Below are 23,497 nucleotides of genomic sequence, written 5' to 3' on the forward strand. Positions count from 1 at the left end.
GAGTAGCCATTATTTTTTAATTCTTTCATGATATGCCTACTCTGCCTTAGGCACTTCATATATATTGTTGAATCCCCAGAAAAACCCTGCAAGGCACTGAGAACTTTGTTTCACATATAATGAACTTTCTCACGGTCACAGCCTCTCACAGGAAGCTAGCACTGGAAGCCGGGCCTATTGGTTTATCCAATACCAAAGCCCCTACCGATGCCATTACAAGGTTTACCACTCCTATATACAAATGATTCCCTACCTCTGCCCACAAAAGCCAGTCCTCAGGAAGCTTCCCTGGCATCCCATTTGTGAGAGCATGCACCAGAACAGAATGTTAAAGCTTACAAAAGGTTAATGTTAGACAGGGCAGGGCTATGTCAGCTGCCCAGAGTTCCTGAGCCGATGCAGGCTTCCCTGGGCATGTCAGGAAACATCTCAGGAGGCACAGTCCTTACTTCTGTCTGGCCTATGAGAGGGGCCAAAACCCAGAAAGACACCCCCATGCATATGTTCTCATCTAAATGCTCCTATTTCAATACCATTGGCCAAGGGCCAGCAAACTGCTTTCTGTAAGGGGTCAGATGGTAAACATTTTGGGTTTTGCAGGCCAGACAGTCTCTGTCACAACTATTCAGCTCTACTGTTGCAACCCCCAAACAGCCATAGACAATATGTAAATAAATGGGTGTGGCTGTGTTCCAATAAAACGTTATTTGCATGAACAAACAGATGGCCACTCACCAATCCCTTCCTATATGTCTTTTACACATAATTCCATTAAAAGGACCAACAGGTACTCAGTATTACCACTCGATCATGATAGAGAAAGTCCTCAGTTTATTAGAAAATGCCTAAGGTATTGATCTCTGATAGTTATTGCTGGTCTCAGTTTCTCCCAGGGAATCTTCAGTTCTCCCTGAACTCTCCTGTTCTATACACTAACCTTCCGAACGTAACTGGGGCCAACCAGGGAAACATGAAGGTGGCTGGGTGATGCCAACAAAAGGAAGGTGGTTGTACCTGCCTGGAAACCATTTCTCAATAAGATCCAATACTCATCCAGTTGGAAACTATAGAGGGTGAGTAGGAATGGAAAGCCAAAGAACTTCAGTGGAAGCAAACATCCAATAACTTCACATCACCACTTGACTTCCTTCCGAGGAAACAGCCCAAGATGACAAGCACTCCATTCCGCAGAGATAAATCATTTTCCCCAGCCCCACCCCTTACTAGCTGGAACCCGGGATAAATTACTTCCTCCCTCTCAGCCTCCAACTAACTCTTCATCTGTCAGATGGAGGCGATAACAATACTTATCTCATCAGGTTGTGGTGAAGCTTCAGTGAGATAATACACATCAAGGTGTGCAGGACCTGACAGGATGATTCTGATTTTGATGATGATGGTGATGATGGTCTTTTCTCCTCTGTCCTCCCCCAGAGCAATCAAACACAGTGAGCTAGATTCTATAATAGATATAATAGACAGGCCACAAAGCCCTTGCCCTCACGGAGTTTAGAGCTTAGGCAGAGAAATTAGCCACTGGTAGATGAAAAAGAAGCAATTTCTAGAAGCGACTGCTGAATGTCAAGTGAGTGTTCCAGGCAAACGGTGCTGTAGAATTTCAGAAAGCACTGACCCTCATTCCTGCCACTGGTCATAGAGTGAGAATGAAGCCTCACCCTGGGCTTTGCAGACCTGTTGGGGGCAGGGGATTCGGGGAACAGGGGGACCAGTGGTGGATGTCACTTTCAAGTACCCCAGGCACCAAAACCATGTCTCGTTGACTTACCATATTTGCCTAACAGCAAGAAGGGAGGTGGAAGAAGGTTCTACAAAGAAGCTTTGGCTCACAATGACAAATGAATTCTTTCCCGATTAAAGAATTCTCACTGTAAACAGTATCGTTAACATTCCCAATTGCCTACCACAACCTCCCAACCCCATCATCCCATACCTCCAGCTTTTATCAAACGGGGAACCAGAGAACATGCAGAGGTACTGACCAGCCCACATCACCGAGAAAATCAACTAAAGCTGCATGGATTCAGCTCAAGGGGTAACTCACTTCTTACACTCAGGTTCCCACCCTACCATCTTTAGGACAGAGAAGACTAAAGGGGGCTGATGACAGCCCACTCATTCATTAACAGTAAAACGCTGCCCATCAGTTCAAAGGATGTATCTTTTGTTTATAGACCTTGATACCCATAAGGAAAAAATGATATGGCTGAAATGAAATTCACCAAATTTATGCAGGCATAAATTATGCAGAGGGGCATTTCTCATAATGAAGTCTTAGGCTGAAAGAAGGATGATTTCCACACGATGGAGATACAGACTGGGTTTGTTAACACATTTTCCTGTTGGTGGACATCTGGTCTTTATGATGATAAATGAGCTTTATTGACTTTGGTTTTCATAGATGATAAATGAATTCAGTGAATGAGTCCTACAAATCTGATCACCCTCCAAAAATTATCACATTTCTGCAGGGGGTTCAGCCAGTACCAAAACCCGACCACTCACAAGACCCTCAAAAGATCAGATGAGAAAAGACATGAATGTAAGCAGCTATTTGAGCCTTAAAAAATGCATAGAACCAAGTCTCTTATGACCTGAAGTCCAACTTTTCCATGCCAGATCATTTTTTGAATTCTTCTGCATGGCATATAAAGAATCAATTAAAATAGTCAATTAAAATAGAGTCAATTAAAACAGTCAAAGATTTTTTGCTAAAAGGATCAGCTACTCACAAAAGATGATCCCTGAGCTATTAATTGAAGAAAATTAAAGTTGTAAGGGATTAACTCATATAATCTCATTTTACAGCTGTAGAAGTTGAAGACAAGACAGGTTAGATTTTGCCCAAGCCCACACAACAGGTGGTGGGGGAGCAACCATGGGGCAACCCCAGGCAAATCAGGCATGTATCCAGTCCCAGGCAGATTCTTTACCTGAATTTCTTATGTTGGTGTTGTTCACTTTGGAGTCCTTGATTACCAAGTGCTTAATCCATAGAGTAGGGGCTGTAATTTCTGGGGGAAAAAAAAAAGAAAGAAAAAGAAGGACAGAAAATAAAGTCTAGGCAAAGGGAGTAGTTAACTTGAAGTATGATCCCCAGACTCAAGGAGATTTTTCTAAAGCCTGAGGCATCAATGCTTTGAGTTTCCTCCCTCATTTCACATCCACTTTGTCCCAATGCCCTCTCCCTTCTCACTACGGAAGCTCCCCTCCCTGACAGCTCTTAGGAGCCAACCAGGGCCTCCTATGCTCAGGGGCAGAGTGGTCTAAGTCCAGAGGCGCTGAGCTGCTCCATCCAGGAATAAAAATATTATCCCAGGAGGTGAGGAGCATGGGCCAAGCCAAGTCTCTCTCAGCTGCTTCCCTGGATGAAGATTTAAAGGGGATAAATCAACAAATGAATGCCAAACAAACCACAGAGACCATTTTGGAGGAAATGGCTGAGCCACAACAGATTTCAGCTTGCTGAGACTCTGTTCCACGTGGGAAGGAAAGTGATGAGTCTAATGTGTGCGTCAATATCCTTCCTAATGGTTTCTTGTTGAACAGAGGCTGAAAGCCTCCATCCAGAGAGCTTGCTGGGAGCCTCTTGGCCCTTCAGGGCTTGGGTCACACAGTGGACTAGTGGTATTATAAGAATCAGGAGGACCCTGAACACACTGTAGAGTGATTAGTTCTTCAGTGAGATTGTTGGAGCAATCTCCCAAGGTGACATGGTCTCCATTTCCCATCTGATCCCCCAGGATCCCAGACTTGCCAAAAATCCAGGAGATTTGTGGATCACAGAAACATCTGAATTTCTAGACATCAATACATATATATGCACTCCACTAAATGACCAGTTGTAAAGGATAGCTCACACTTCAATCCTTCTATCTAGAGCTGACCTCTGCTAGGGACATCCGTAGTGACAGTACCAACCAGTAGCACAATTTCTCTTTATTCCTGTCTCCCTGTCCAGTCTCGTGATTCAGGCGGATACACCAGCTGAAAGCTGCTCAAAGGTCACTGCATATTGCACTGAGAGCTGAACCTTGTTGTCAGACTTTCCAGAAACTGCACTCTGCCAAGCTTCCTACTTCTCCTCATGGGAACCTTGAGTGCATAGCAAAGCACACTGAGAATGCAGGCCATGAGCAGCTCAAACTCAAATAGAGGCCAGCCTTCTGCACCCCATGCTCCTTCTGTCTACTCCTCATACCTCCAGGAACATCCAGCCTCTTTCTTGCTACCAGCCACACTATTTCTCTTCCCCCAGACTTCTCTCAAATGCCTGGACTCAGCTCTCAAGGTCTAACTTAGCCAAACCAGGTCCACCAATCAATCTCTTTCCTCCTACTTTCCCATTATACCCCATTCCCACCATACTCTTCCCTCTGTCCACACCAGTTCCCCCACTGCAATGCCCTGATTCTTCCCTTCCCCTTCCAAGGTCCAATCCAGGTCCCATCTCCTCCCATAGCCTTTTCCCCAGATCGCTGTAAGTTCTTTCTTCCACAAACGTCCGTTATGATAAAAACTGAGACCATATAATTTAACACATAAAGCTCTCAAATAGTTGTCACTGTCTTGAGAGCAAAGGCTTCATCTTATCTATTCCTTCTTGGTCACCCAGAGGCCTAGCACAATGCTAGGCACAGAGAAAGGACTTTTAATGTTGGTTCATCTACTGAAGGGACATGCTGGCCTGTCTTTCTCAGCCATCGCTCCTTGGTCTTGGCAGCTCAAAGGGTCCATCCAGGCTGTGTTATTGTTGGACATCAACAGCCATGCAGGAAGCCTGGCTAGAACAGAGAGCCTTTCCAGAAGTAGAGAGTGTACCAGTTCCTGGGAGGATTTGCATTTTTTTAAAAGGTTAAAACAACGCAGCCTAAACTGGGAAAAATTGAAATTAAAAAAGAAAAAAAACTAATAATAAAGCTTATATAAACATCCAAAGGAAAGACATTCCTCAAATCTAAAAACGGATGGGAGAATATGAGTCGGAAGTAATGCATAATACAAGAGCTTACCATCTCCATCAAACACGGGCTGAGTCTCCATCGTGGGTGTCGGTTTAGACCCGTCATCTGAATTGAGGGTTAAAAAGAATCGAAAAGAGACTACCATTATTGAGGTAAATACTATCTACTCTCCAGCACTGTTGAATGGTTGGGGTTTGCACATGGCCCGGCCAAGTCCCAATGAAGAGACCAAAGAGGGAAGAAAGAAAGAAAGAAAGAAAGAAAGAAAGAAAGAAAGAAAGAAAGAAAGAAAGAAAGAAAGGAAGGAAGGAAGGAAGGAAGGAAGGGAAGGAAGGAAGGAAGAGAAAGAAAGAAAGAAAGAAAGAAAGAAAGAAAGAAAGAAAGAAAGAAAGAAAGAAAAGAGAGAAAGAAGGAAGAGAGAGCAAGGAAGAGAGAAAGAAAAGAAATAAAAGAACCACAGAGAGGCACCATTAGTAAGACAAACCCAGGTGTGTGTTCACCATCCCAGGGGAGGGACAAAAGGGAGTTCAACTATCATGGCTTTGGAGGGCCCTTCGTCATCAACCCACATGCACCAGCATGATGACTCTGTCAGCCCCTGAGCCACCCCAAAGGAAAGCTGGGCTAGGGGGTTGGTGGGCATCTTCCCCAGCAGCCCTGGATTTTTGGCCAGGCATGTTAGGATAAGGTTGGCATATTTTATGGCATCAAATTCTGGTGTCTCCAGTTCCTATCCTGCCCCGTTGTGAAAGGTACCAGCCTAGTACCTAGTGGCCCTCATTGAAGAGCTTAAGGAAAACAAGAAATGGTGGTGCTATAGTCTCCTGAATACCTAGCTAATTCTCTATCCTCCCCTAAAAAGGAAGAGAAGGCAGGAAGGACGATCCTCTCTCCAGTATGCTAAACTGAAGAGAATCAGGAACCCTTAGAACACTTTTAATTGTGAAACATCATGTCCTCCAATTCCCCGTGAGAAGTAGAGGCAAACAAAATAGAAGGGAATGTGAGAAACTGCACCCTGGATTTGCTTTCAAATTTCTACCATAGACGACAGGAGCAGGAAGTTCCCAGTAACAAAGTCCTAATGCACATCATTCCAGCTAGTGTTGGCAGCTCTCTGCAGAGCAAGAACCTCTGCAGGTCAGGAGTGAGTGTAGATGTTACCTACCTTTCAGGACTCTGAGTTACTTTCATCAAGATCCCCAAAAGTGGGAAGGGATCCCCACTTTAGTGTAGGGCAGTGTCTCTCAACTTTTTTTCATTATTGCCCACCTAAAGAACATTTTTAGACTTTTTCCCTAATCATCTTCCTAATGAAATATTAATAAAACAGAAACACTGTATATTTATTGATGTACTGTAGGTATATCTTCACTTTATACATAAAAAGAGCGAAAATTCTTTTGCCCCTCTGCCCCCTCAATCAATTTTGCCTTCTTGGTGTCTCTGACCCTATTGAGAACACATAGTTTAGAGATTTCTCTGTTTCTCCCTAGGCAGGGGAGAGGAAGAAGAACCCCGTGGTCTCAGGCAGTGTGATGATTATACCATCCCCCAGAGATCTTTTACAATTAAACACTATATTCTCCAAGCATTAACTTTATTTCCCATCATTTTATTCACATATTTGTTTTATATGTATTTATTTTTATGTATTTATTTGTTTTGCCAATGGTTATTATTTTTAAGCTTTTGGTTATTATAATTTGTATTTATTTATTTATTTTGATGGAAGAATAATTAACATACAATTTAATATTAGTTTCAGGGGTACTACATAGTGATTTGATGTTTACATAAGTTACAAAATGGTCACCACAGTAAGTCTAGTTACCATCTGTCACCACACCAAGTCGTTGCAATATTATTGACTATATTCCCTATGTTGTACGTTACATCCCCATGTCTTATTTATTTTGTAACTTGAAGGTTGTACCTCTTAATCCTCTTCATGTAGTTCATTAACTATGGAGAATGCAAGTTCTCAGTCTCTGAGACGCCAGTCAGATCACCCATAATAACAATCCTCCACCATTTAGAGCTCCCAAAACCTTTGGCCGACTTCCCTACATCTTATCAGGGAGGAACGAAAAACAGAGTTCTGATCCCTTTCTTGCACCAACACCCCACCCTTGGGATCTGCAGCCTGGCGAGCTAGAGAGACCCTAATCATGGCTGGAGGCTGAAGCCAGCAAACCGACAGTTGCATGACACATGACCCTGCTATTATTCTCCTGTGCTGACACCAAGACCCAACTCCCACAGGGGCCAAGGCAATCCTGAACTATCTGACAATCATCCCAAGGAAGGAGATATAGTAGGGGGAGAGTTAGCTTGATGGATATCTTATTTGCCTCAAACTGGAGTCCAGAACAGGCATCTTTTGATGCAAAACTGTGTCAGTTTGATCTGGAAGTCATTGAGGGAGAATAAACACAGAGCAGAACCACACAATGTCACTTTTTTTTTAACAGCATCACTTCCCCTGACTCTATTAACACCTCTTTCCATTGAATTCAATGAGCCACTGAATGAAGTCTTTTGGCAGCTGCAATGCACATTTGGTTGCTCCTGCCGGATGAAGAGTTCACAGTCTAAATAGCCCAGCACGATGTGCTCAGCCCCTCCATTCGGAGTGGCTTCACTTTAGGGGTCTTATGGGTAACAAAGGGAAAGTGAGAAATCAAACATTCCCAGAGGGACAATGGTGAGATCCCCAGTGAAAAAAATAGGTCATGCAATATTTTAATATTCAACTATAATCCCCCCATACTCCAAGAGCCGTATCTTTCTCTGAAGTAGAATAACAGAAAACATTCTTATTTCTCCCATCAGCCAGATGAGAGTCTGGGACTGCCCATCTGGTGTAATAATCAGCAAAGGTCTGTTGCTCAAGGAGAGGAAGAAGTATTTCCAGTCTCCCAGGGACATTTCACACTTCTGCAGGCTGAGGACCTCCACGGTTGCCCAGATGGAGGGCCAGGGCCCACATCGCATGAAGGCACGTGCTGGGAGAGAATCTTCCTGCAGGGCAAGGTCACCAAGGGTGAGGAGATACAGCTGCGCTGCCACAATGGAGGCCCCAGGTGGAAATCTTTATGAAGTGAGAAAAGACAGAGTGCTGCACTGCCAGGAGAACCACCTGTGAAATTCAGCTACCCAAAGGATGAGAAGCCAAGCCAAAGCCAACAGGACCCTCTGACCATCATCTCCGGGCACCTGGGCACCTGGCTCCCACCCCAGCAAACAAGCGCACCCTTCAACCAAACACAGGTCCAAGGCTTGGGTCCAAGGTCCACATCAATTCTGCTTCCTGGCAAGGCTTGGGACAATACCAGGCCCCACACTGAGTCCTGAGGAGAAAGAAAAGCTTCCACTCAGTCTCCCAGTCTCCAGTGGAGTCACACTCCAGATCCTGGCTTTACATCCAACAAAATGGGCAACCTGAACGCCTCACCTTTCTGGGCAGTGATATCCTATTCTAACAATGAAGGATCCCTGCCTCCCCAGGCTTGGAATAATGTGCAGGAGTAAAGACTTTAAAGGCCTCAGGACACTATATATGAGCAAGGACTTTAAAGGTATAAATACCATGAGGACAAGCCATCCTATCCAACTGCTTACTTTTAAGAATGGATTTACAAAATTAAAATCCTATCAAAGTTTTTAAATTAAAAATATAAAGTAAACCTTTTAACTTAGTAAGAAGATGAACAACCTAATTTTAAAATGAACAAAGTATTTTAATAGACATTTCACCAAAGACAATGCATGGACAGCTAGCTAATGGATACATTAAAGGATGCTCAACAAGATTAGTTGTTAAGAAAATGCAGATTAAAACCACAATGAGGAGGGACATCTGGGTGGTTCAGTGGTTGAGCATCTGCCTTCGGCCCAGGGCCTGATCCTGGAGACCTGGGATCGAGTCCCACATTGGGCTCCCTGCATGGAGCCTGCTTCTCCCTCTGCCTGTGTCTCTGACTCTCTCTCTGTGTGTGTGTGTCTCTCATGAATAAATAAATAAAATCTTGAAAAAAAAAACACAATGAGGTACCACCATGTACCTACTTGAATAGCTAAAATTTTAAAAATAGGAAATACCAAATGTTGGCAAGGGTGAGGAGAAACTAACATCCTTGTTCATTGCTGTGGGAATGTAAAATGGAGTAGCCATGTTGGGGAAGAGTTTGGCAATTTCTGTAAAATGTTAAATAGAAAATTACTGTTTGACCCAGAAATTCCACTCTGGGAATCCATCCAAGAAAAAAGAAAAATATGTCCACTCAGACAGGTATGTAAATATCCATAGCAGCATTACTTATAACAGCCTCAAACTGGAAACAATCCAAATGCTTGTCAGCTGGTGAACAAATAGTGATATATATCCATATAATGGAATATTACTCAGCAATGAAAAAGAATGAATTCCTAATACATGTGATGATATATATATAGACTTCAAAAACATTAGACTACATGAAAAAAGCCAGGTACAAGTATTACATATCGTAAGATTCCACTTAGATTAAATGCCTACTAAAGATAAGTCTACAGAGACCAGACATGTAGGTGCCTGGGGCTGGAGGAGGTAGTGGATGTAACTATAAATAGGTACAAGGTTTCTTTTTGGAATGATGGAAATATTCCCTGGGAACAGCTATACAATGCTCAAAACGTGCTAAATTTGTTGAAGTGTACATTTATGACGGGCAAATTTTATGGTATGTAATTATGCTTCAATAAAGCTGTTAAAAGCGGAGGTAGTACTAACGTCATCTAGAATCAAACCTCAAGCAGCAGCAGCTGAATTATTTCAATGATCCCTAATTTGTGGGGAGACTCTCCCACATATTTTAAAGAAAAATATATCTGAATCTCAGTTTACATATATGCACCTGACGATTTGATGCCTGGTGCTTATCATTGGTGGTACTTTTGGATCTCAAATGGTAGTAGGACTTTAGTTCTCTTTAACCCCACAATTCTCTTCCAGAACAAGGAGAAGAGGATAGAATGCTGAGAAAAGCCAATTCAAAGATTATCATTTTACTTACAGGGAGAAAAATATAAATTTGGAAATGTTAAAAAAAGGTTTAAGTAAAATAAAAAATAGAACAACAAAATAAAAAAACAAGGCAAGCTTACTACATTCATGAATGAAGGAATGAATGAATGAGGCAAACCTGAAAAAATTTCTCAAGGATGAGGTCAAGATCAACAATAATGAGACCACATTTTGCAACACTCAATTTCTAGCAGGTGGCTTTCCTCTTCTAGTCTCACCACTGGCCAGCACAGAGGAAGTGACCAGACAGATAAAAAGAGATTGAGTCTTAGGGCAAGAAAGTGATTTGCTCAAGGCCCACAGCCAATGAGCTGCTCTGGAAACTGCCTAGGCCCAGAGCCCTGGCATTTGGCCTCCCGAGCTCTCCAACCGCCAACCATGCCTTGTCCTTGAGGTGCAGCCCCCAGAAAGTTGCAGCCCCTGCACGGGCTCTGCAAGCCTGGCCAGACAGTGGGTTTGTGTGACAGCACAATTCCTTGCCCTGCGAGAAGGCCTGGCCCACGCACAGACAGCTGGAAGTCACTTCGACCCCCGATGACACCGTTCAAAGCCTCCTCTGTTTGGCTTTTTGATTCCTGATTGACATTCGCTGGCAAGTGGAGATAAATGCAGGCTGAGGACAATGTTGATCCGCTCTGACTATTCTTAGCGAAAGACTTTTCAGAATAACAAACAAAACAAAACAAAAACTCAAAAACATTGGTGTGCTTAAGGGACTGAATAGAGCCCAAGAGGTCCAGGGAAGCAGGGCCTGGCCTTTTAAGGGGCTGGCAAGTCCATTGAGGAGTTAATTGTTTGGGTGTACAATGAGTTTATTCTGACCACATACAAAGAGCTTTCTCTTCCAGGTCCTTCAAAAGCAAATGTGTCAAAGGGGCCAGAGGAGGAATCTGTATTAATGGCATCTCTTGGGGTCTCTGAGACTGAGGAGCCTTGGAGAACGAGGAAAAAAGAAATCACCACCCCCCCTCCCGAGATTTGGAAGGTCTCTCCACGATCCCAAGTCCCCTTCGATTCTTGGGCTCTGCCCAAACCATGTTCATTACAGGTCACCCTCCCTCTTTTAGGCTGCCATTAGTCATCTTTCACAAAGACATGGAGATAAACTTCAGCCTGGTAGAAGTACTGGAAGGTTCTTGATTTTGATGGGACCACATTTATGCCAGAGCCACCAGTCCCTTCAGCATGTGACTCAGGGACCCAGTGTGTGGAAGTTGAAATGATGTATTCTGGGCATCACAGGGAGGCAACGGTGCCTGTTTGCAAAAGTCCCTTAAGATCCTGGCCCAAATCATACTAGGAAGAAGATGGAATTTTAGTCAACATTTCCTGAGATACATGTCCCATGAATAATGCTCATAAATGTACTGTGAGCTGTCCTAATTCTGACCTTTGAGAACAGGGGTTATCTGGGCACTTCAGGTCCTTTCCAGAACAAGAGGTCAATGTTTTACATTCCCTCTCTACTCACCTGCATACTCCCTTCCAAAAGAAGTAAAAACAAGATCAAAGTTGTCATTTTGCAAAACACTTCCCTATATCCTCAAGCTCCATTCCCCTAAATAAAAGTAAAAAAGTGATGCTGGTGAAAAAAAAAATAGACTAGATATGGAAGAAGAGGAGAAAGAGGAGAAGGGTGAGGAGGAGAAAGAGAAGGAGAGAAAGGAGGGGCGAGGAGGGGAAAGGAGCAGGGAGGAGGAACCAACAGCAGCAGAGTCAGTTCAGAGCTGGGTTCACAAAGAGAACTGGGCTAATTTTTTTGACTCTTTATTTTAAAATAATTATAGAATCCCAGGAAGTTGCAAAAATATTACAGGGAAGTTCCATGTATCCTTCACCCAGTTTCTCCCCATGATAACATCCTTATGGTGAATATAAATACATAGGTAACTTATAATTATATAGGTAACCTCATTATTGTACAATATCAGAGCTAGGAAACTGATATTGGTATAATCCATGGACCTTATTCACATTCCAGCAGTTTTACATGTATCACTTGTGTGTGTGTGTGTGTGTGTGTGTGTGTGTGTGTGTGTGTTGGGGGGGGTAGTTCTATGCAATACACCATTTCCATCACCACAAAGATCTCCCTCTACTACTGCCCCTTTATGATCACACTGCCCCTCCTCCACAAGATCTCTCACCCCTGGCAACCACTAATCCTTTCTCCATCTTTATAATCTTGTCTTTTCTAGAACGTTATATAAATGGAACCATGCAGTATATGACCTTTTGAAACCAGGTTCTCTCACTCTGCATAATGCCCTCAAGATCCATCCAAGCTGTGGTTTGCACATACCAACAGCCTGTCCCTGCTTACTGCTGAGCCCTACTCCATGGTGTGGAGGCACCATGCTGTTTCACCCACTGAAGGACATTTGAGGGGTGCCTGTGTGGCTCAGCGGTTTAGCATCTGAAAGTTTAGCGTCAGCCCAGGGTGTGATCCTGGGGTCGCAGGATCGAATCCCACACCAGGCTCCCTGCATGGAGCCTGCTTCTCCCTCTGCCTATGTCTCTGCCTCTCTCTCTCTGTGTCTCTCATGAATAAATAAATAAAATCTTAAAAAAAAAAAAAAAGGACATTTGAGTTGTTTCCCTCTTCAGTTATCACAGACAAGGCTGCCGTGATCATCCAGGTATGGGTTTTTGTGTACACACAAGTTTTCATTTCTCTGGGATAAATGCTCAGGAGTGCCATTGCTAGATTATATGGAGTGTATGTTTCATTGTTTACTCTTTAAAGGAACTTCCAAAGTATTTTCCAGAGCATCTATATCATTTTACCTTTTTACCAAGAATGTATGAAAGATCCAGTTTCTCCACAGCCTTACCAGCATTTGGTACTGTCACCTTTTTTTTTTTTTAAGCTCCTGTAACAGGTGTATAGTGATATCCTATCATGATCTTAACTGGTATTTCTTTATGACTAATGATGTCAAACATCTCTTTTATGTGTTTATTTGCCTTCTACATATGTGCTTTGGTGAAATGTCTATTTGTGTATTTTGCCCATTTTTAAATGGAATGGCTTTTCAACTGGTTGAGTTTCTGAGAGCTCTCTACATGTTCTAGACAGAAGTCCTATGTCGGATATGTGGTTTGTAAGTATTTCCCTCAGTCTGTATATTTTTGTTCTCTTAACAAGATCTTTCAGAGAAAGTTCTTAATTTCGTTCAGGTCTAATCTCTCAACTTTTAAGTTTTTCGAATTATGTGTGTGTTGTTCTAAGACACAAAAGCTCTAGGTTCACCTAGCTATCAATTCTTTTTTTGTCTTTTTTCTTTTTTTTAATTTATTCCTGGGAGACACAGAGAGAGAGAGAGGCAGAGACACAAGCAGAGGGAGAAGCAGGCTCCATGCAGAGAGCCCAACATGGGACTCAATCCCGGGACTCCAGGAACACGCCCCAAGCCGAAGGCAGACGCTTAACCGCTGAACCACCCAGGTATCCCCTAGCTATCATTTCTGAGGATCTTCTATGTTTTCTTCTAAAAGTTTTATTAGTTTTACATTTTACATTTAAGTCCAACATCCATTTTTAATTAATTTTTGTACAAGACATGAGGTTTGGATTGAGGTTTTGGGGTTTCTTGTTTTTGTTTTTGTCTATGGGTGTCTAATCACTAAAGTGCCATCCTTCTCAGCTAATACCACACTGTCCTGATTACTATACCATAGTAAGTATTAATCGGAGTATTATGATTTCAACTTTGTGATATTTTGGAAAAGGCAAAATTACGGAGGCAGTAAAAAGATCAGGGGTGGCCAGGGATGGAGAACCCAGAGGACTTTTAGGACAGTGAAAATACTTTGTATAATACTTTAACAGTAGACACGTGTCATTATACATTTGTCCATTCCCACAGAAAGTACAACACCCAGGGTGACCCCTAACGTAAACTATGGGCCTTCGGTGATAATGATGTGTCAGTGAAGACTCACTAATTGTAACAAATGTGCCACTCTGGTGCAGATGTTGATATTGGGGAGGCTCTGCCTGTGTGGGTAGGGACTGTCTGGGAAATCTGTGTACTTTCCTCTTCGTTTTGCTGTGAACCAAAAACTGCTCTAAAAAAAAAAAAAGTTATTTTTTTAAAAGGAAATGAAACAAACATTTTTGTCCCCATGATAGGGACGGGGAGGTGTCAGGGGCCTGATTAGGATTTGTACTCCCTGGGGAAAACTCTAGGCCCTACAGGCTACACAGCAGGCCTGGATATATCAGGGAGTTCACAGCAACTTGTTCAGAAGAACACAGGGAAGCATGAATTGAAAATTCATAAAAGGTCACAAGGAAATAAAGCATTAAAGATCTCTTTGTTTTAAAAAAATCAGAGACAGTGATAACTCCTTAATTTTTTATTTTAAAGTTATTTTAGCTATCCTAGCTCCATTGCCTTTCCACATAAACTTGTAAATAAGCAGCTCTTGGATCTCAGTGTTCTGTCAGCAGGCACAGAATTGGTACAACAACAGTATTGGTACAACAGAGGCATTTTGTGGGCCTCTCCCACAGGAGCTGGAGGTAAGTGGTTCAGATGTGGCCTGGAGGCCTTTGTACCCACACACTGAAATCTCTGCCTCCATCCAGTTTCCTGGGTCATGTCTGGAACAGAACTCACTCAGTCAAGGAACAGTGAGCCAGTGAACATATTCTCAATGGCCTGACCATCTCTGGCCCTCACCTAGACCCTGGGGGACCCCACAAAGGTACCAGGCAGAGAGATCAGGAACTTGCCAGTGGGCAGTTCATCCCAGGTAGTCTCCTCCAAGTCTTTCCTTAGAGGCTCTGGCCATGGGAACTACCAACCACGGCTGTTTGGAGGGACCACCTGTTTTCTCCCTGCAGAGGTGAGAGCTTCCCAGCCTCTAAAAGTCTGTGCTCCCCTGGGAGGCTTTACCTCCACCTGAAGAAAACCCCTGTAAGAAGAGGCAAAGAACCATTTGAATGTGAGTTCCACAAGGCAAGGCAAGGGCTCTTATCATGTTACTTGTTGCTGGGTCCTCAGTGACTATAACAAGCCTGGCACTTAGGAAGCTTTCAAAAAATAAGAAGCCAAGTTTCAACCAAAGGTTACTAATAACATTGGGGACTCATAAGAATCTATGGCTAGGAGGCTTTTCCAGATCCCTCAACCCCATTTCCTCTCCAGTCCTAGAAAATGGGCATATGGCAGGGACTCAAACTCTTCATTCAGCATCTTCCACGTATAACTTTCTTTCAGAGAGCCCAGAATGAGGACTGAGGTGGAGGGCAGGGCTTGAATACATGGAGCCAAGCTGAGGAGAGGAAGGAAGGAGATACAGCAGATGCATGAGCACCCAAGCACACCCACGAACACTCCTCTGCAACCAAACCCTGCAAAGCTGGTACACTGGTGTGCCAGGCTTGGTCAGGGTGGCCCAGGGCACCAGCAAGCAGCAGCAACACACATGCAGAGAGTAGAAGACTGCCTCACAGGTTCCTGGAGCTGCCTAGGCCTGGGTTCTGCTTCAGCAGGTGCTGTAGCAGGATGAATGCTTCTCCCTGGGGAAATCCAGTGTGAGCAGAGGCCAACCCATAGAGGTCATCAGCTGCCCGGCTCCATTCAAACCCAACCCCAGATGGTAGGGAATCAGACTGTTGCCATCTAAGGGCAATGCTGACAAGGCTACAGATGACCCTGCCTCTTCCTCAGTGCTGGGGAAGAGGAAAGACAGGTAGCTGGGAAGAGGTTGGAGTCCTTTGAGCAGGAGTGATGCTCCACGTATAGAATGTCCTCAGATAGCCGTGATGCATGCTTCAGGGCAGTGAGGTGAGTCTCCTTCGGGTGTACTGACCACAGGAGGGCTGAGGCTAGAAGCCACACACTCCCCATCGTCTGGGGTGCCTGCCATCCCTCACCCGTGCCCTAGGCACATCCCTGAGCCCTGAATGAGTGTGCTGCTCAAGCCATCACCTGAGCTACAGGTCTTTCAAGCTGGCACCAACCTGTAGACCAGGCTCCGTGACAGACTCTAAGAATGGAGCCACAGAAAAGGACCCTGGATGAATAACTGTGACTGGAGGAAATATGCCAACTGCAGGAAACTCCTGACGGCCCTCAGCATTGAATCGCCGATTACTGACGCATCAGCCGGGGACCTGCGTGGTCCTGGGTGCTCACAAAAAGAAAGTTCCCAGAGAACCGCCAGCGAGAATTTTACAAGGGCTCTCCCGCTCCTCTCCCATTTCATTGTCCCTCACCGGCCATCACCCCCCCCCCAGGCTGAGAACTCCGGGCCCGCACCTCGCCAGCCATCCGCCCAGGACCCGTCCCTGGCTTGGTATTCGGCTCTCCCAGAAGCTCCCCTTTCATCCACGTTCCTTAGCAGCAAGACCCGGAAAAGAGAAACCTCAGGAAAAATCCACAAGTCTCCGCCGGCCAGGAAAGTCCACTCAGGGTAAAGCTGTGATCCCTACACACGGTTTGCTGCCCAGGCGCTTTGAGCTGCCTCGGGTGAAACCGTGGACTCCCCTCTACCCCGGCCCGGCCTGCAGCCTTCGGCTGTTGTAGCACTATCAGCAGAGCTCCGGGGCTGCCTGCGCCCTCCTCTCTCTGATAGTCCTCTGAAGCATCAATAAAACACGTGTGGAGGCACGTGTGCCCCTCCCTTTGCATCTCTCTTCAAGGGCAAGGACCAAAGGAGAAGAAGGGGAGGGGAGCCAGGATGGGAGTGCTCCAGATCAATGGATATTTGAAACTCACACACATGGCCCGAGACCTACGCTGCACGTGTTAATTACCACACATGTGCCTATAAAGGGGTCCGTTAAACACAAGGGGCCCAGAGAACAGAGCGAGGAAAGGACATTCCAAGGGATTAAGTAAATAGTCTGAAGTTCTGACCCTCCTCCCCCCTGGAGCACGTGCATCTGGGTAAGATAACAGCGCCTCCCTCCCTCCCCGCCCTTCTTCCCTCGGGCCCCACACCTGTGGACCCAGGCCTCCTGTCTGGGCCGCTGCCTGTGACCCGCTACTGCCTGGCCTCGCTCCCTCCTCCCTTCCTCCTGCTATCTCTCCCAGCCTCCTCCCCCAGCCTCCTCTGCCCAGCCTTCTCCTCCTCTCCTCCGCGGGACTAATTCCTGGCTGGCAACCAGACCCTCCGTCTCCGCACAATACACCTTTTCATTCCTTCCAGGCGGAGAGAACCGATCCCTCTGAGCCCTGTCAGCGGAGCAGGCTCCCAAAGGCAAGAAGGGTGGAGAGAGAGATGCCTGGGCCCGCTCCCCCCCCAGTTGCCCCCTGAGCACCCCCCCCACTACTCTCCCACCCAGACCTGGGGCATCACCTCCTTTGTGGCGGCACCTCTCACCCCACACGAGGGTCCAGGCCGCGCATCTCTGCAGCAGGCCTCAGGCCACGAGCTCCAGCTCTAGGGAGGTGCCGTCCAGGAGACGCCACGTGTGGGCACCAGCTCAAACAAGGGGCCTTTGTGTCTTTCCACCTGCTGCCCTCCGGAGCACATTCCATTCTTAAGTGGCAGCTGAGGGAGGGACCTCGGCGGCCGACACAGGATATTACAAATGCCCTCTCGCACCCTGTCCCCCTTCAAACCCCAGCTTCCTGGACAGGTGTGGCTTCAGGTGGCCCTTCCTACAGGTGGCCCGAGCCTGCTTTTCTCTGCACTGCCCGTGGCAGACAAAGAGAAGAGGATTAGCACCTATGCTGATCCTCCGAAGTAGAAGGAAGGAGAAGCTCTGGGCAAAAGTCAAGTCTCCAGAGGCGAGTGAGCCCTGACATCCCCCACCAGGCCGCAGCACCAAAGAGGAAGCCTCCACAGAACCATCTGGGAGGGAGGAGCCCATCTGGAGTAGGGGAGCAAACTGCTGCAGACTGAACAACTAATCTCTGAGATGAGGCTTCCGACTCTACCCCTCTATTCCTTGCACCTTCCCTAGAGAAATCAGGTGTCCCCGTTCTCTCCCAATTGGTCAGTAGGAGCCCACAGTGGCCACAGGTCTATTTCTTTTGTTGTCCACAGGGTGCAAAGCCACATAAACCCCGAAAGTACTTCTCTGTACAGATTAAGATCTAAAATACCATGGTTCACCTTTTAGTTTGCTTTGGCAGGGAAAATCTGTATTGTCAGTTTTGCATGATTACCAATTGTTTTCTCTACCACCACAATCTCATGCACTGGAAAAAAGGCGATGATCCTCAAGTCTTCGGTTGTGACAAGTAAAAACTGCAACTCCAGTAAATTGTAGACAGACACAAATACCATACAGTCTTGATGAGTTCAGGTATTTGCAGGAAGAAACATTCATGCCTCTCTCCCATTGTCCCACCTAGAAGGTAACCACCAACACTCATGACTGCCTTTCCTGTTCTGGGAAGGACCTGAGGAGGCATTTGCTCCCTTCTTTTTGCCCACTTATGCCTTCCTGCTTGCGGGATGGCACACTGGTCCATGTTCTAGTGGGGTTCATGTTTCTAGTGGGATCACGATGCTCCATTTCCACGTCCTCTTGGAGCATGTGTGTTAGGGGCAGCAGATTCTCCAGAGTCTTGTTTCCTGCATTCAGGCCAGGTGATTTGGCCTCCTATTCCCATTCCTGTGGAATAAGCATGCAGTGCAGGGGGCAGGGCCTCACCTCAGTTTCCATGTGACCACATGTGCAAGACAAGCCTATGCGCCTCACACTGGATCCTATAAAGGACTCTCCATGTGGACATTTAAGAATATGGAGTTCCCAAGACCCAGATTCAGGTACAAAGCCTCAAACTCAGCTACCATCTCCTGGCTGGGATTTACCCAAGAGCCCAAAATGAGGATTCTGGAGTACTTGCACATGCAATGAAATTGATACTTGTTCCTCCTGCAGCTACCAGCGCACGCGCGCACACACACACACACACACACACACGACCACACACAACCACACACACTCTCTCTCTCTCTCCCTCTCTCTCTCTCTCTCTCTCTGCCTCTCTCTCTCTCTCTCTCTCTCTCTCTCTCTCTGTTGTCCAGGAGGTAAGTGGCAGTGGAGCTTAGTGTCCTCCACAATGGAAATTATGGTTAGCATATCCCAGGGACCTATTCCTCATGTTGGCTGCTCCACTAAACATCACTCAGACAAATGCCTTAATTGAGGTTAGCCACATAATTTGTAGGGCCTGGTGCAAAATGAAAATGCAAGGCCCTTTGTTCAAAAAGCAGGAAAATAGTGCCATTAAGGGCACCAAACTATAACATTTCATCTTCTCTTCCATGGTCTCTCTCTTGCCTTGTTACGGTGTTCTAAAATTTCCTATGGCACATTGTTCTAGGTAAAGAAGGATTCAAATGTTTAGCATACCGCAGAAGCCCCCATAGCACTCATCACAGAAACGATAGGCCAACAGGGTGACAAAGATGTGCACATGCACGCTTCACTGTCCCACTGGACTTTACTTAACAAAACACAAGTTTAGAGATAGAATGACTATGAATTCCAAGACAAACAGCTGCACAGTTTGCAAGCCTGTGAAGCCAGGTCAGTCTGAGTGAAGAAAAATCTGGATGTGCCGAAACAATTACTAAGGAGAATCAGTGAGGGGGAAAAAATGTTCAAACAGGTTTCCAAAATAAGAAGGTCCAGGCAGACTTGGACATGCCTACCTTCATCATCCTTTTTGGTTTCATGCTGGCCACCTGGTAGCTGACTGATTGAACTGGCCAGGAACCAAGATTCTCAGGGTCCCTGAGAGCCAGCTCTATATGTACTCTGTGCTCACTCACCTGTCTCGGAAATTCTGGGCGCTTAGCCCCCACCACCCTATGAGCCTTACTTACCTCCTCCGGTGCTTCTAGGAAGAAACCCAGAATACAAATGGAGATTTTCTGTGGGGGACTTTTAGCTCCCACCCCGGCTCCTTCCATCTTGTCTAGAGCTCTTCTTGGACTGGCTTTGGAAGCAAACATTTGGATAGAGCATAAAACTCTACTCACCTTTCCTTCCTGAGTTACCCTGGCTCAAGGGCTTGTCGGTGACTGAACCTTGGGTAAAAGGGAAACAAAAACACAGACATTCAGAATGTGTCGTGGTTGGTTTCTTTCAAAGGGCTGGCAAAGCCTGATGTTATGAAAATATGGTTATGTATATACATATCCTGTATACACATCTAGGGACATTATATACAAAGTACATACATGCACGAGTGGGGTGTGTTTAACATCAGTGTCACTGATATCACAGTCCTGGTGAGATGAACCATGATTTCCAGGCACAAGTCTTGACCAGAGTTTCACAAAACTTCCTATCTATATAACCCTCTCAATGAACATTCCAGTAACTGTCCTCACCTCCATGCCCCATCTCCCCCACTTCCCACCACCTCCATGTTCTGAGCCATATCCACTCAGTAGGGCCAACTGAAAAGAAGTCCCTCTTATTGCAAACGCAATGATTGACATGCCTTGCTGGTTAGGGCAGGAAATCGGTGATTTTCCATCTGCATTAAGTAGAAAATTGTTGGCCCAATTGTACTGAATGGGCCAAAATAGTCTGAGGCATGGAAACAATTTTCTAGACGCAGCCTATTCCTCAAGGAGGGGGTAGTGTGTGTGTTTGGCCAAATGCTTTGCCCTATGTATGCTAGGATGCCATGTGCACCCATCCTGCAGTCCTGACCCTGTGGCACCTGTCTTCTCCAGGAAGCCCACACATGCAGGGAAGAGCCAGCACATCCGCATAAGGACATCTGTGGAGGTTCCCACCACCAAGAGAAAAAACGAATCTCTATTTTCTCATTTCACATCATACCCCTTCTCCATATATTAGTTTTGTGAGAATTCAATTATATCACCCCGCATGGCTTGTTTCTAGTGCATTTGTTTGCTTTAAATGAAACTTTCCAGGTCATTTGCAAGGAGGGCTCATGCCTGCTCCTCCCCACACCAACCCCAATTAAGGTTTCCAGTTTCCATGTAAACCACAAATAAAGTAAACTTTCCATTTTGGCCTGCAAATCTTGGTTTCCTAATGTAGATACTTACTGCTCTTTCTTACCATTCCCTTTATATAGAAGGCAAGTAGAAAAATGAATAAATCTTGTGAAAAAGAAAAATGTTAGGATAGCAGGATTGCTAGCCCTCGGTATTTCCCATAGGTTTTAGAATAATGCTTTCTACTTTGCTTACACTTAAAAATTAAAGATAAGTAAATAAATAAAACCTCATACACACAGATATGAAGAAATATGAAGCAGCTGGTGGCTGGGTGGGCTTTCTTAAATGAGAGCTGAGCCACACAGTGAATTAAGGGAGTGACTCCCAAGTCTCCTACCATCTGAATGGAAATAGAAAGTATGGGGCTTGCATAAACCCCAAATCCACAATACCGTGAGGTTGACCTAAGAGCAAAATTTATCTATGCCCATAGAGTTGGAAACAGAAAGGACTTAATTTTGCTATGGACTAATATAGTTGGTCACCATGAAACAATGATTCCCTAGCTTGTCTAGTCATCAAGACCATCTGAGAAGCTTTACAAACATGTGTATTCCAGGTCTCACTCCAGACCTACTGGATCAGACTATACATGGAGGAGCCTTCACACCTGGGCTCTTTAATTCCCCAGGCACTGCTGACAGCAGCCAGATTTGAGGGCCACTGTGATAAAGTTTTCCATTACTCTACATTACATTGTTTGGGGAAGGAGGAGCAAATATATGGCATACAGGCCACCACTCTCCTCTCATGTGCCCATGACAGACATCACTAGTTGATCATTCAGGCTTCAGTGCTGAACTCCCATCCAGTCTTAAAATCTATCTCAAGGGCAGCCCCCGTGGCCCAGCGGTTTAGCGCCGCCTTTAGCCCTGGGCATGATCCTGGAGACCTGGGATCGAGTCCCACGTCGGGCTCCCTGAATGGAGCCTGCTTCTCCCTCTGCCTGTGTCTCTGCCTTTCTCTCTGTCTGTCATGAATAAATAAAATCTTAAAAAAAAAATCTATCTCAATAAAGTGCTCCCAAGGCCACTAGCAACCAGAGCACCCAAGCTAAAAACTTATATGCCATTTTCTAGGGATTATAGCCGATGCTTGGGAAGAGAGCACTGAACCAGAAACCTAAACTCAAAATAAAGAAATATATACACAATAGGCATATATTGACCCTATTGCCCAGCTGACTACAGACCAAGTGTGTTGGAGTGGAATCCTCTCTGACCTGAAAGGGGGCTCATCACCACCACTCATCTTTCAACCATTTTTTTCCAAGCTTCCCCCATGAAATACAGGAGACCAGCTAAGGGGTCTCTCTCCAACTCTTTCTTCCCGCCCCTCCCTACGGTACCTGAACATACAGGAGTTTTATTCTGCACAGAAGAGCCACTGATGGGCTTCCCATCTGGGGTGACACACCAGCAGTACCCTGTGTAAGTATGGCACTGTACCTGTTCAGGGAAGTGGGGGAGGGGAAGAGAATCGTAAGTCTTGGGTCACCACAACAACAGTCATCTCCCACCCCTTCCAAAGCACTGCCACTGCGGTGGGGGAGCTCTTTCCACCTCTCACCCAGCATCTATCCCCATTGTTTCCTGCAGGTGGGCCAGTTAGTTGACAACATGGATTATGCGTCTTCTGTGTGACCCCCAGCCCCAACCACAGCAATCTACCTACTTCTTTCTTATGGCTTTTTTTGATGCTGAATATCTTATATCATACCTAGATACATCCACTTTGTTTTTCCTGGGATGGTTCTCACCAAGACCTGCACATCCCCCCCACTGCCCCACCCCACCACCCCACCCCCAGAGCACAGGCATACATTCCCATCCAACTGTAAAAAATTCTGATTAGTGAACTAATTTGGCAAGTATAAGTTGGAATGTCACCATTGCAGGCTGAAATGACCCTTTTTAAACAAGCAATTACAAGTGGTGAGCTTTTCTCTTCTTCTTTTTTCTAGCTTCTCCCAGCATCGGGTCATTTAATCGGCCTGCCTATTGATCAGGTCGCTCTCCCAAGACAAGGGCACATACTAGCAGTTGCCCACTAGATGACAGGGTTAAGGTAAGAACAAAGTCACTTGACCCTGCAGGTCTAGTTCTGGATGCCCTGCTGCACCCCTGTGTGATCATACTCAAGCCTCCATAACTAGGTCCACCCTGTCTGGGAATAGTAAACAAAAATGAGGCTTTTGCTTCATTCAAGATAGCTCTTGTCTCTCTTCCATCAACTATCACTCTGTCCACCTCCTCTCACCCCACCCCACCCCACCCCGTTCTTGCCCATTTCCCAACATGGAGTTCCTAAACACAAATCAGGGCATCACTCCCCTGCTGAAAACCACTCCATGATTTCCCATTGGACTCAGGATAGAGATTAAGCTCATTTATGTGGAGCTCAAGGTCTCCTGTGATCTGCCCCCTGCCTATCTCCACAGCCTCATTTTACACCCATGTCTCCATATACACCCTCCAATGAAACCACAGTG

The 23,497-nt window shown here is 45.5% G+C and overlaps 1 protein-coding gene across 4 annotated transcripts in view; it reads right to left on the reverse strand.

The window, feature by feature from the left end:
* SMOC1 (SPARC related modular calcium binding 1) overlaps window positions 1-23,497 on the reverse strand; it is a 155,080-nt gene that overhangs the window by 32,466 nt on the left and 99,117 nt on the right. For 3 of the 4 annotated variants that reach the window (XM_055304054.1, XM_055304057.1, XM_055304056.1), the window contains exons 4-7: window positions 22,355-22,454; window positions 20,008-20,055; window positions 5,031-5,120; window positions 2,952-3,032 (exon numbers count right to left, since the gene is read on the reverse strand). In XM_055304054.1, the coding sequence (XP_055160029.1) occupies window positions 2,952-3,032; window positions 5,031-5,120; window positions 20,008-20,055; window positions 22,355-22,454 (319 nt within the window). The remainder of the gene's footprint in view (window positions 1-2,951; window positions 3,033-5,030; window positions 5,121-20,007; window positions 20,056-22,354; window positions 22,455-23,497) is intronic. The other variant, XM_055304055.1, reaches the window with a different exon arrangement.

The sequence above is a fragment of the Nyctereutes procyonoides genome, unplaced genomic scaffold (genome assembly GCF_905146905.1).
Source record: "Nyctereutes procyonoides isolate TBG_1078 unplaced genomic scaffold, NYPRO_anot_genome, whole genome shotgun sequence".
Lineage (NCBI taxonomy): Eukaryota > Metazoa > Chordata > Mammalia > Carnivora > Canidae > Nyctereutes > Nyctereutes procyonoides.